General features: G+C 43.4%; 1 protein-coding gene across 2 annotated transcripts in view; it reads right to left on the bottom strand.

The window, feature by feature from the left end:
- EBI3 (Epstein-Barr virus induced 3) overlaps nucleotides 1-10,976 on the bottom strand; it is a 31,632-nt gene extending 20,656 nt beyond the window's left edge. Inside the window, exons 1-3 of one of the 2 annotated variants that reach the window (XM_077458930.1) lie at nucleotides 10,729-10,976; nucleotides 4,353-4,540; nucleotides 2,839-2,912 (exon numbers count right to left, since the gene is read on the bottom strand). In XM_077458930.1, the coding sequence (XP_077315056.1) occupies nucleotides 2,839-2,912; nucleotides 4,353-4,474 (196 nt within the window). In that variant the 5' untranslated portion in view covers nucleotides 4,475-4,540; nucleotides 10,729-10,976. The remainder of the gene's footprint in view (nucleotides 1-2,838; nucleotides 2,913-4,352; nucleotides 4,541-10,728) is intronic. The other variant, XM_077458931.1, reaches the window with a different exon arrangement.
- Nucleotides 10,977-14,425: the final 3,449 nt, after the last annotated feature.

Genomic DNA, 14,425 nt, shown 5'->3' with positions numbered 1-14,425 from the left:
ATCCCCCAAAAATATATAAAAAAACATTTTTTTCCCTCAGTTTAGGCCGATACGTATTCTTCTACATATTTTTGGTAAAAAAAATCGCAATAAGCGATTATTGATTGGTTTGCGCAAAAGTTATAGCGTTTACAAAATAGGGATAGTTTTATAGCATTTTTATTAATAATTTTTTATTATTTATTTTTTTACTAGTAATGGCGGCGATCTGCGATTTTTATTGTGACTGCGACATTGTGGGGGACCCATCGGAAATTTTTGACACATTTTTGGGACCATTGTCATTTATACAGTAATCACTGCTATATAAATGCAGTGATTCCTGTGTAAATGACACTGGCAGTGAAAGGGTTAACCAGTGGGTGGCCGTGTAGGGGTTAAGTGTTCCTAGGGGTGTGTTACTAACTGTGGGGGGGTTGGGCTTTCATTTAGTGTACACTGATCTCTGCTCCAATCACATGGAGCAGAGATCAGCGTCACTAGTTGCTAGGCAGAATGGAAAAATGTTGTTTACACAGCATTTCCTCCATTCGGCCGCTCCGTGAGACGATCGCGGGGATGCCCGCGGCGATCGAGTCCGCGGGTCCCGCGACTGGACTCACGGGGGTCCCGACCAGCGCGGGAGCGCGCCGGCGGCGGCGCGCTCCCGATGGCAGGGCGGCATCGAATATTGGACGTACCTGTACGCCAATATGCCTGCCCGTGCCATTCTGTCAAAGTACATCGTCGTGCGCTGGTTGGGAAGTGGTTAATAACCACTTCAGCCTCGGAAGATTTTACCCCCTTCCCGACCAGAGCACTTTTTGCGATTCGGCACTACGTCGATTTAACGGACAATTTCGCCGTCGTGCAATCGCCGTGCGGCGTAGCTCCCAAACAAAATTGATGTCCTTTTTTCCCCACAAATAGAGCTTTCTTTTGGTGGTATTTGATCACCTCTGCAGTTTTTATTTTTTGCTCTATAAACAAGAAAAAAAGCACCAATTTTGAAAAAAAAAATCAATATTTTTTACTTTTTGCTATAATAAATATCCCCCATAAATATATTAAAAATCGCAATAAGGGTATATTGTTTGGTTTGCACAAAAGTTATAGTGTCTAGACAAAAGGGGATATATTTATGGCATTTTTATTACCAATTTTATTTTTTAGTAATGGCAGCAATCTGCGATTTTTATCATGACTGCAACATTATGGCGGACACATGGGACACTTTTGACACTATTTTGGGACCCTTGTCATTTATACAGCGATCAGTGCTATAAAAATGCATTACTGATTACTGTATAAATGACACTGACAGGGAAGGGGTTAAACACTAGGGGGCGATCAAGGGGTTAAGTGTGTCCTAGGGAGTGATTCTAAATGTGGGGAGGATGGGCTACTATTCACATGACGGCGATCACTGCTCCCGGTGACAGGGAGCTGTGATCTCTGTCATGTCACTATTCAGAATGGGCAAATGCCTTGTTTATATAGGCATCTCCCTGTTCTTCCACTCCGTGACACGGTCGCCAGGATACAGGTGGACATCCAGTCCGCAGAACTCAGGGTCACGGCCATGGAGCACGCGGAGTGCACGCCCACAGTGACGTACCTGTACACCAATTTGCCCAGCTGTGCCATTGTGCCAACGTATATCATCGTGCGCTGGTTAGCATGTGGTTAAGCATGCATATGTGATATTTGGAGGGCCTATGGCAGTGATGGCGAACCTTGGCACCCCAGATGTTTTGGAACTACATTTCCCATGATGCTCAGCTACACTGCAGAGTGCATGAGCATCATGGGAAATGTAGTTCCAAAACATCTGGGGTGCCGAGGTTCGCCATCACTGGCCTATGGGAATGCTGTAGATCACTGTAGTGTTCTACACCATCTTTTTTCAACCAGGGTGTCTTGAGGTTTCTTCATGGGTGCCTTGGCAAAACAGCTAAAAAATTGCCCAAAAATTGTATGTTAAAGTCGGCGTGTGGACGAAGGCTGCCTTTTCGTTTCACTAAGCCACAGGTTTTCATTCTACACCATTACAACCTTTTAGCTGCCGGTGTCCTAACAACCAATGGCATCATCAGTTGATAAGGAGGATGTCAGCATCCGTGTTTGACCCTCCCCATGCCCCTCTCCATTAGCGGTAGGATCACATTAGCTGAGTGATGGAGAAACAATGGAATACTTAGTCAGTATTAGTTTGCAAAAGTGTGTTTGCTTTGGAAGAATAAATCACCTATAACGTAGGGTGTCCTATTAGATGTTGCTGCATTATGTTAAACTATCGAAATAGTTTTTACATTTTAGAATGGGGTGCCTCGGGACTGACCATCATTTTTAAATGGTGCCTCAAGATTGTCCGCAAGTTTTGAACAAGTTTTGCCTTGACTGAAAAAAAAAAGGTTGAGAAATACTGGTCTGCGCTACATGATCCATGATCTTCTGAGTTCCAGTGTCTTCCTCACTGCACACTAACCATGCAAAGGTGCTGTGGCACCTCCACCATTCCTAGAACACTTTGTAGTTTTGTTCAGTAAATACAAAGCATTCTCTGATTGGACTCGGTGGAGAGAAGGAGCGGTGACATCACAATCTTTACTTTTTTCACTGAAAAAAAATAATACAAGGTGTTATGTGAATGGTGTCAGTACCAAGTGCTGCCGCAGGACCTTGAAGACTGCGGTGGTCACTGTAGTAGCACCGACTACTACAGTGATTGTCAACATCCACAGCAATTCCTCAGGTATGGGAAATGCATTCTTGAAATGGAAGACTATCAGCCTTACTAATACCAGAAGCAAATCTTTTCCATATCACTAGAGTAGTTTGAATATTTTTCTACTTCACCTGTGTTCTCCAAGAAATCAGAAGGAGAAGGCAAAAGTAGCAGGACGCCAAGGCCGAGCAGCAAGATCATCCTCCTGTTACAACAGACAAAACAGATACTCAGAAGACAACTCCACCTCTTAAAATGACAACAGAAAAATAGGGATCCTCATTTGGGCACAAAACGGATTCTGGATATCCATAGGAAAACACAACATAGACATCATAGTCTATCTTTAGTAGACATGTGCACACTGAAATATTTTGTTTCGGAATTTCATTTTCGTCCGAAAAATACATTTATTTAGTTACTCCCGAAATTTGTTTTTATTTATTTTTTTTCGTTAAAAAATGCATTCGTCCGAAAATCCGAAATAATTAAGGTCGAATCGGTCATTGAAGGCTTATGGTGTCTGTCGAATGTTCTAAGAAGATTCGACGGAGCAGCGAAACTGTATGGCGCCGCAATCATACATTTCCGGTCGAATGATCCGCCTACAAGCTATAGTAGAATTCTAAAGTTGTATGACACTAGTAATAATTATATTTATTAATTATTATCACTAGTCAACCAACATTAGAATTCTTCTATAGCCTATGGGCAGAGCATTTGACCATAAATGTCCGCTCGTGGCGACTGCTTCGTCAAAATCTTCATGTCAAATCTTTTCCCCCTGTGTCGAATAATCTTGGACTAATAGAGTTAGGTTGGGCACATTCATCCTTTTTTGCTATTGTCTCTATAATGTCGAATCTTTTCTCTCTATGTAGAATAATCTTGGACTAATAGAGCTAAGGTTAGGCACAACAGATACGATGGACACAGATCGCTATTGTCAGCGTCATATCAAAATCTCCTATCTATATCGAACTGTTGTCACAACAAAAACAAAAATAATGCATTTGTTTATGTCGGATCTTTCGGTTTTCGGATTCTGCACGTGCGTTATCATTTGTTAAAACTATAAGGAAAATACCCGAAATTCAGACGAAAATGCATTCGGGCGAAAACGAATGCACATGTCAAATCTTTAGCCAAAACCTTTTTTTTGTGTTGGATGGAGTAGAAAAGGGTTAGAACCTCTATCAAGTATTAATTTCTGTCGGTGTCCTCATTGGAGTGATTTACCATCCTTGTCCTGGTGACCATTGTCCATTGGCAGCCGGTGACGGGAAATCAAAAAAATTTTACAGTTGTTGCTGGAACAGGAGATGAGAGGAAATCATCCAATGCTGCTCAGGAGACCGTCTAAGATGGGATTTACCCCACATTGGAGAGACTTCTAACGTTTCCTGTTGTGTCTTTAAGACACGAAAATAGGAAACATCTACCCAAATAACCTGACCAGAGTTTAAACCGTTCCCTACTTTATCCATCATTGATTCAAAATTTCTGATACTTCAAAGAAAGAGGCGATTCTTAAAATGTAACGCCACTTTCATGGGCAAAATAATAGCAAATAAAAAAATGTATATGGTGTATAAATGTATATAGCGTATAAAAAAAAATACATATTGCAACTGAATGTTATTACCTTTCCATTTCAATCTGCAGCTCTGTAATTTTCTGTAAAATGCAATGCAATATGGCTACCTGGAGGTGTTCTGTACTCAGAATGTATACAGAATGCCCCCCCAGAAACATCACTTCCTGCATGTGTGATTGGCTCACTGATTTTCCCAGAAGTCTGCACTGAGATACAAGTCAGAAATTAGGCACCCCCTGCAACACAAATGTCATTTTTGGTGAGATACTCCCAATATGAAATCACGTCTAAAGGGATGCAGACCTTGCAATTTTCTTCATTAGAGCCCTGCAGGTGCACCAGCTGGTTGATAATTATGAAACCACTCCCATTAGATTCACTTTCCACATGGACACAGACAAACACACAGGGATTTCTTCAGAATAACAAAAGGCAGGAATCTGCAACAAAGTTTGTTGAAATCTGTGACAGACCAAGCTATGACAGAGGCTTTGGGGGGGGGGGGGGGGGGGTAGCAGCAAGCCTCCTGTCCACTACTATGTGCTTTTAAGGGAACACTACTCTTTGGGAGGTGTGTGCCTGTGGGACCCTTGGAGTGGTCTTGCTTCGGATTCAAGTCCATGTTTCCCCGAAATACACAGACTCTAGGAACTAGAGGATCCATATACAAATTCGGGGTCTCAGTACCCAAACCAGCAATGACTGCTTCAGACTGTGAGACTCAGAAGATTTTAATATAACCTATATCAACCTGATGCTGGAGGTCTCCTGCTATAGTCTGTTTAGTAAGGTGCTATGTGTTTATTAAGTGTGTCTCTCCCATTTTGTGCCTCCTAGGTGTGCATTGCCATTGTTAATTGAATCACCTATTGTTAGTGTCTGTTGGCTAATTTGGCTGACCCTTGGAGCGGTTGGCCCACGATGGGATTAGCCTTTTGTCAACTCGTTATCTAAACCATCGTGTGATGTTTTGGGTAAATATTGGTTTTATTGTTCATGTGGTGACTGACCTACTTTTGATCTGTATAAAAACCTGTATTTCTGTTCAATAAATAGTTGTTCCTTTGGGTCTACATCAACATTGTGTCTGTGTACAATGCTTGGGGTAAAAAGGTATCACCTCTCAGTCTTCTGGAACGGTTTGGCACTGTTTGGTGGAAGCACCTAAGCAGGGTGCCAAGCTTTCCGTCACAAAATCCTTGCAATGTACATGGATCACCCAGTGGGGAATGTTTTTTTCTTAACCACATGCCGACTAGCGCACGCCGATATACATCGGCAGAATGGCACGGACAGGCAAATGGGCGTACAGGTACGTCCCTTTAAACTCGCATGTGCGCTCCGGTCGGGAACTCCGTGAGTCCGATAGCGGACTCAATCGCCGCAAGGATACCCGCGGAGGAAGAACGGGGAGATGCTAATGTAAACAAGCATCTCCCCGTTCTGCCTAGTGACAGTGTCACTGATCTCTGCTCCCTGTGATTGGAGCAAAGATCAGTGACATGTCATACACAGCCCTTCCCCCCACAGTTAGAAACACTCTCCAGGGCTCACTTAACCCCTACACTGCCACCTAGTGGTTAACCCCTTCACTGCCAGTGTCATTTACACAGGAGTCATTGCATTTGTCTAGCACTGATTGCTGTATAAAAGACAATGGTCCCGCAAATGTGTCAAAAATGTCCGATGTTTCAGAATGTCGTAGTCACGATAAAAATCATGCCATTACTAGTAAAAAAATAAAAATAAAAAAAATTAATAAAAATGCCATAAAACTATCCCCTATTTTGTAAAGGCTATAACTTTTGCGCAAACCAATCAATAACAGCTTATTGCGTTTTTTTACCAAACATATGTAGGAAGAATACGTATTGGCTTAAACTGAGGGAAAAAAAAAATTTATATATATTTTTGGGGGATATTATAGCAAAATGTAAAATGTAATGCTTTTTTTTTTTTTCAAAATTTACGCTCTTTTTTTGTTTATAGCGCAAAAAAATAAAAACCGCGGGGGTGATCAAATATCACCAAAAGAAAGCTCTATTTGTGGGGAAAAAAAGGACGCCAATTTTGTTTGGGAGCCACATCGCACAACAGCGCAATTGTCAGTTAAAACGACGCAGTGAGGAATCGCATGAAGTGCTCTGGTCTTTGGCCTGCAAAATAGTCCGGGGGTTAAGTGGTTAAGGATGCAGCAGAAATTAATGTGATTTCAGAAATGATCCACTAAGTAGGCTAATGCTTAGTTTTCTCCTGGGTTCTGTTAATCACAGCTCTAGATCCAACTCTGATTATTGCATCAAACATTTTACATGCCTGATCATGATGTCAAAAGGAGTAATAAAATCTTCTTCTTGCTATATGAACAAATAAAAAAGCAAAAAATAACACTGGGACATGTTGCGCAGGGGGGGGGGGGGTAAAATGGGTTATAAATAATTTAAAGGAAAATCCTAAGTACCAGAGCTGGGACAAGGTGGGGCAAAAGGGGAAGCTGCCCCAGACACAGCGGTTTAATTTTGAGGGGGAGGTGCAGTGTAAGAGATATCGGTTTTAAATGAATTGAACTTATTGCATTTTAAGTTTAACATTTTAAATATTCTCTTGCCTTAACAAGATTAATTTGGCGCCATGGGCAACAGGTGACATTATTGTTCCTGAACTGATAAGCAGTTCTGGTATCAGAGACACATTTTTGCACAGTGAGATTTTTCCATTGTGTTGGAAGATCTTCTTGTATGGCCCTGGACCACCACATGGTCGCAGATTTTGGTGGATTTTGTGTAAAGGACTAAATGGATGTATGCAACCTGCCACAAACAGTTTCCATTGGCACCATGGTAGATGATGGTAGGCAGGGCCGCTGATAGGCCAGTACAACTGGCCCTGCTGTACCGGGCCTGACCAGCAGGGGGGGCCCGGGCAACCTGAACTGCAAAGTAAATAAAAAATTAAAATTAAAATAAAAAAAAGATTCTCCTCCACCGATCATCGTCCGCACAACCCCACCCCCGTTCGGTAAGGTTTTTTTTTTTATTAGATGCGATTAGTCTATGCTGTATGAGGCTGCAGGGGAGGGACTATTTGTTGTATTTCGGGCGCGGAAGAATACACCTTCTGCGCCCGCTCCTCCTGCTCCGCACACCGCACAAGTCCCCCGAGTCTCTTATCTGGTGCTGTGGCTGTGTTTAAATGGGAGAGAGAGAGAGAATCGCTCGCTATTCTCCAATTGGGGGAGGAGGCTTCAGCCTTCAATCCACACCCCTCGTCTCTCATTGGCTCCAGAGAAGCTGAATTTGTGGCGCCAAATCTGAGTCCTGAGCAGGAGAGGAGCTAGCTGAAGGAAGCATCGGAAACAACTCGCACACATAGGACACTGAGCTGAGCCGAGTGAGTGAGGGAGGGAGGGAGGGGGAGAGCACCACCCAAGTAGCCTGGACATTGTCACTAGTCTGCTCATATAAGACACCCTCAGGTCAATGGATAAAGGTGTAACTCGATCTCTTCCATGCTTGTGTGTGTCAGGCAGCACCCGAGCCTCCCCCCCCCCCCTTCCCCCCTCCCCTCCTGGGGGGAGAACAGAGCAAGCAGGACAACACAGTAGCGATCATGGCTACCCATAAAGTAGTCACTGGAGCTCCCCCAAGACAAGATAACAGGACGGATGGCAGACTGCATTCTTCTACTGTGAGTCACAATTGTTCTGCCTTCCACACTGTATAAATATGTGCTTTAAACTTGTCCTGTACATCAGCAGGACAGGTCTGGTGAAAGTAAAATTCTTGAATATGTTAAGAATCAACTGGGACTTTTCACCTACTACATACATCACATGCATTTTCACAAAATAATTATTTTTAATATATGTGTATGTACAATATTTCTGTAGCACCTGAAAAGGCCCTGTATATTTCTAACGTATTCATGAATTTGTGCAATAACAGCAAAGGACGTGGTGCCACAATACAGCCCACCTCCAGGAAATTAAGATAAAGTCAATTTTTGCAGCGTGTGTGTGTGTTTGCTGTTTTCATGCTCCAGCCAGCTGCACTGCTCTCTTCCTCTAAAACTCCAGCCTCATCACATACCATAAAGTAACATTAACCCTGTATGGTATGATGAGGGGGGCTGGAGTGTCCTCTGCACATGCACCGCCGCCGCGTGGGCAAGCCCTTACACGCTCAGTCATTTTCAAACATGCATGCGCAGTGACATAATGGCACTGGGCGGCACCATTTTTAAATGTAAGGCAGCAGTGGCATTTTGTGCGGTTTCAGGAGTGGCACGCACCTCTCATCACAGCCTAGTAAGACCCCTCCGCAGCCTCTGACCCCTGTACCATGTCCGCCGCATTTGCAGTGTGTGTGTGTATATTATATATACTTTCTTTACTTTGCTGCTATGGGCTCTAGCCTCAGAATCAAATTTCTCCATCAGTTTAGGCCAATATGTATTTTCTACATGTTGGTAAAAATCCCAATATGCTATGGGATATTTTTATAGAATTTTTTACTAGTAATGGTTAACTATACTAATGACACTGGTAGGGAAGGGGTTAACACCAGGGGAAGATCAAAGGGTTAAATGTGTTCCTAGGAAGTGCTTTCTAACTGTGTGGGGGAGGTGCTTTTAAATGTGGGAAGACATATCTGTGTTCCTGTTTAGCAGACACACAGGATCTCGGTTTTCCTACTAACAGAATGGCAATCTAACTTGTTTACATCGGCAGACCACCGTTCTGCCTCTGATGGAAACAATTGTCTGGACCCAGTGGACATTGGGTCCACCAGACCCACTAATTAGCTCTCGGTGTGTCCAATCAAGGCGGCAGTGGGTCAGACAGCGCACGTACCCGCAAGTGTAGAAGTACCGTACCTGTACGTGATTCTTCTCACAGGAGACGCAGCCCCACAGAAAATGTACGTGGTTATATGTGCGTTTTTTGTTCTTTATTTTCTTAACTCTTTAAACATTTATTTTGAACATACAGTAGAGAAATTATGTGACCAATGCATGTAATGTAACAGTGCAATATATAGGTGTGGCTTGTGCGTGGGTGGGTGGTGACAAAGGGGGCCCCATGATCCCCTATTGCCCGGGGGCCCCATGAGTTGTCAGTCCACCCCTGCCTATAGTGTTGCGGAGTGATATTCCTCTCTCTCTCTCTCTCTCTCTCTCCGTGTGAGAAGAAGTAGCAGAGTGCAGGGGCCGGGCGATCGAGCTATTGTGGACACTCAGGAAGAGAGAGGAAGTGATCTCTGCTGCCCTGCTGGAGCTAACAAATACACAGGTGAGGTGTATGCTTGAAGTTCAACATCTACTCATACTCTGCCAATACATACTCTGCCAATACATACTCTGCCAATACATACTCTGCCAATACTCTGCAATACTTTATACTTACCCTGCCAATACTCTGCAATACTTTATACTTACCCTGCCAATACTCTGCAATACTTTATACTTACCCTGCCAATACTCTGCAATACTTTATACTTACCCTGCCAATACTCTGCAATACTTTATACCTACCCTGCCAATACTCTGCAATACTTTATACCTACCCTGCCAATACTCTGCAATACTTACCCTGCCAATACTCTGCCAATGCTCTGCAATACTTACTCTGCCAATACTCTGCAATACTTACCCCGCCAATACCCTGGCAATACCATGCCAATACTCTGCAATACTTACCCCGCCAATACTCTGCAATACTTACCCCGCCAATACTCTGCAATACTTACCCCGCCAATACTCTGCAATACTTACCCTGCCAATACTCTGCAATACTTACCCTGCCAATACTCTGCAATACTTACCCTGCCAATACTCTGCAATACTTACCCTGCCAATACTCTGCAATACTTACCCTGCCAATACTCTGCAATACATACCCTGGCAATACTCTGCAATACATACCCCGCCAATACCCTGGCAATACTCTGGCAATACTTACCCTGCCAATACTCTCCAAAATACCATTTTATTTATTCATTAATGGTTTGTATTACATATAGATATTAAAGAGGTATATTCTCATCTGAAAACAGTATTTCTTTTGGATAATCAAACCTATAACTGACTGGAGAAAAACAAATATCACTTGTAGACAAACCTACACTTTGTTTCAAGGCGGGGTCTGGGGAGGGGCAATGGGTGGGGTCAGGGGTGGGGCTAAAGGAGGGACCAGGGGCGGGGCCAGGGTGGAGCTGAAGGGGGCCCCGTCAGGTAGGCTGTACGGGGCCCCATGATTTCTATCAGCGGCCCTGATGGTAGGTTCCCTTGTTCCTTTCGATTGGTCTTACGATTAAAAACTGGAAAAAAGGGGATTGGTATTGAAAGTTTCTCTGTATGTGGCCAACAGAAGTTACTACAATATAATAAACAATATGGATAATAACAAACAACACAATTTTCCTACCTTACTGAAGCACTATGGAAAATATGGCTTTAGCTCTTCTGCAAGGTCTGTCAGCCAGCTCTGCAATTTGCATAAGGATCTCAGATTGTGTTTACATCTTAAATAGGGCCCTGTGTGAAACATCTGATCTTTCAGTTCCCATTCTGGTAAGAAAACTAAAGGGAATTACTAGAAACAAAGAAAATGAGGAAGAACATCTTCAACGCCTAATAGTTTCGAACCCCTTATATGGTAGAACACATGCTTGCAGCATACGAGAACTTACGATCATTGTACTGGAAAGTCCATTGTATTTTTCACATACTAATCTCACAAGGGTGCCTTTAACAGGACAAAGGACTTTGGGACAGGTATCAATACAGCTCTGGGATTTTTTTTTTTTAAGCAGTTTAAAGTTACCGGTAGACATTACATAATCCTTGTAGTTTATTGGACATAAGGGAAATTACAAAGATTTTTGGTATTATTGTGTGATAATATACAACTTTAGGAGCTGGGACAATCAGGATTTGAGACATTGATGCCCATTATTGATGGTCGATCTGAGCCCACAATAGAGCCTTTTTTGTGTGTTAGTAAACCTGGTAAAGTCATCTACGGTCCAGAGACATTTTATCGAAAGTCGCCTTCATGGAAGAGATGTGCCCAAAAAGCCAAATGAAGTTGTCATGCCCATATTAGAAAACATATTTAAGACTCTGGTTGCTATAGTCAAGTGGAGCACTATCCTTTAGAGCAGTGGTCTCCAAACTGTGGTCCAGGGGCCAGATGCAGCCCTTTGCTTGCTTTTATCTGACCCCTGGGGCAATATTTCATCCACAGACACCAATGAAGGGGCACATTTCCTCCCAATGACTCCCACGATGGAGTGCAATTTCTACCAATGACATAAATGATGGGGCACAGTTCCTCCCAATGACACCAACAATGGGGCCTAATGACATCATTGATGAGGCACAATTCCTTCCAATGACCTCAACAATGGGGCCCAATTCCTCCCAATGACACCAACAGTTGGGCACAATTCCTCTCACCAACACCAAAGATGGGGCAATGTTTACTCCCACTTATTCTACTCCCGATGGTCCCAGTCCGGCCCCTATAAAGTCTGAACTGGGCCTTTGTTTGGAGACCCCTGCTTTAGAGTACTGTCGGTTTATGAGGCCTAGGCTTTTAGTTGTAGATATTGTGATTCTATGGCAGCTGTCAAATGCTGTCATGCATATTCACTCTATGCATTTCTTATTCCCTGCACTAAGCAAATTTCAATACCCCCTTAGTGTTTGCAAACTTACGATACCCTTAATAAACCAGCACTGACATGAACAAATAACTCCTTTTTAACATTCAAAACCATAATAAATTCTACAAGGAGTCAATATTTTCTGGTAAGCCTCCTTTACCTATTTGAGGAATATTGTACAGGGTAGTGGAAGCATGAATGGATTTGATTATATAGACTTTAGCACTGTAATTTTGGATCTACATTTTTACATACTTTGTTTTTTTTCACAAAATTCTGCAAAATGTATTTTTTTTAAAAGCCAGCAGCTACAAATACTGCAGCTGCTGACTTTTAAAATAGTGACACTTACCTGTCCAGCGCGCCCGCGATGTCGGCACCCGAAGCCGATCTCTAGGTCGTCTGTCGGGTCCTGCCGCCGCCATCTTGGGTATGGGAATCAGGAAATGGAGCCTTTTGGCTTAATTTCCTGGTTCCCTACTGCGCATGCGCGAATCGCGCTGCGCAATAAGGACGCTCCCCGCTGCCTCTGGGATCTGTGTGTTTCCCAGCAGGCAGCGGGGCACTTGCGGGAAGGGGCGGGCACTTGCGGAAAGGGGCGTAAGTTACGCCCCTTTCCGCAGAGAGCTATCCCGGAAGTGGGTGCAGTTACCTGGATTATCCAGGTAACTGCACCCCCCTCCCCCCTGAAAGGTGCCGATTGTGGCACCGGAGGGGGGGAGGGTTCCGATGAGCGGAAGGTCCACTTTAGGGTGGACCTCCGCTTTAAAAAGTGGTTATTTGTTCACCTAAGCACTGGTTAGTAAAGAGTATTGTAAAATACACTCTATGACCAATAGTTTACAAATACTTGACCATCACACCCAACACACCATGGACAACCCAATAAATGGCTTAATTCAGGTGATCTCAGTGAAGGTTACTGTTAATGTTAAAGCAAACAAAGACATTTTAGACAGTTGTGTTTTTTCCAGCTGCATGGGAACAGTTAGTGAAAGACCATTGCAGCATGACCGTGCTCCTGTGTACAAAGCCTGCTCTATAAAGACATGAATTGGTGAGATTGGTGTGGAGGAACTCGAGTGACCTGCACAGAGACCTAATCTCAACCCTACTGAACACCTCTGGTATGAACCAGATTGCTGATTGCGAACCAAGTCTTCTGATCCAACATCAGTTCCTGACCTCACAAATGCTCTTTTGGCCTAATGGGCACAAATTCCACACGCTCCCAAATCTTGTGGAAAGCTTTTGGGCTGGTTCACACCATCCCCAGCACGGGTCTGGTGCATCCTGGTTTAACGTATCAGGTTCGGTTTAATCCCGAATTTTGGGTTGAATTCGGACCTGAAATGGACCAAAAGACTCACAGCGTTTTTGTGCAAAACGCACTGTACCTGCTGCAGAGATATGTGAAATGGCTCCATAAAGAGCCGGTCAAAATCTCCTGCTATTGAGAATTGGATACGGGGAATCCACATACAATTTGCAATGGTGTGAACCCAGCCTTACAGTAGAGCACATGCTGTTAAATTTGCATCTGAGGACCAACTCCATATTGATGCTGCCAATGGTTTTGAAATAGGATATCCAAAAAGTTCATATAGGTGTGATGGTCAAGTGTCCATAAACTTTTGGCTATAAAAAAAATGTGTCCTCTGGAAGGACATGCTGTATTCTCCCAGCAGCTACACATCATGTTTTTAAGGTAGTCAGCCTTTGTTGTGGATTATTTTTCTTTGTAATGTTTGCCTTGTTGAATAAAAAGTAAAACTATGTTTGTTTCATTTATGATGTGTGATCTAAGACTTATTGCCTCCCTTTCCCAAAATTTAGCTTGTCTCATTATACAGAACTTCTGTATTTCATGGAGTAGGTGAGAGGCACACGGAAAGTCTAAGTAAAACCCAGTGTTCCTAAAAATGTCTTTCGAGAGGGAAGCATTATACCTCCAAAAAACCTAATCTACTGTATATAATAAGCAGTATAACCGTTATGTGGCTTGAGTTTAGTCACATTTTGATGGCCCTCAGATGTGGGGTCTTGAAGTGACAAATCATTAGTCAGTCTGAACCCTTTGGGCGGAGAGTTAGCTTCTTTGAGTGTCTTGTGCTTTGGGGGGAAGTTGTGTTGGAGGGCGCCACTGTGCTATTCTTAGTTAAGGAATTTGCTTCTTTGATCCACATCCTGTCGACTCCTCCTGGGGATTAGTGATCTTCCAAGAAACTCTGCCTGCCGTATACAGGGATGAACAGCAGCATTATGCCTCCAGGCTTTGATCCCTTTTGGGAGGTCTACAGAGAGCCTAGGGTCTTCCACAAATGTGTCACCTTGCTCTTCAGGGTAAAGGGTCTGCTGTTCAAAGACCATCCTCATGAAGAGTGGAGAGGATGTTGGGCATCCGCTGTTACCATTATGGTTCTTCAGCCATGCCTCGGATGGCCTCAGTAGACG

This window comes from Lithobates pipiens, unplaced genomic scaffold, assembly GCF_037356315.1.
Source record: "Lithobates pipiens isolate NorthernLeopardFrog02 unplaced genomic scaffold, aLitPip1_a1.2 Scaffold_28, whole genome shotgun sequence".
Lineage (NCBI taxonomy): Eukaryota > Metazoa > Chordata > Amphibia > Anura > Ranidae > Lithobates > Lithobates pipiens.
This window is presented reverse-complemented; position numbering and strand designations above follow the sequence as displayed.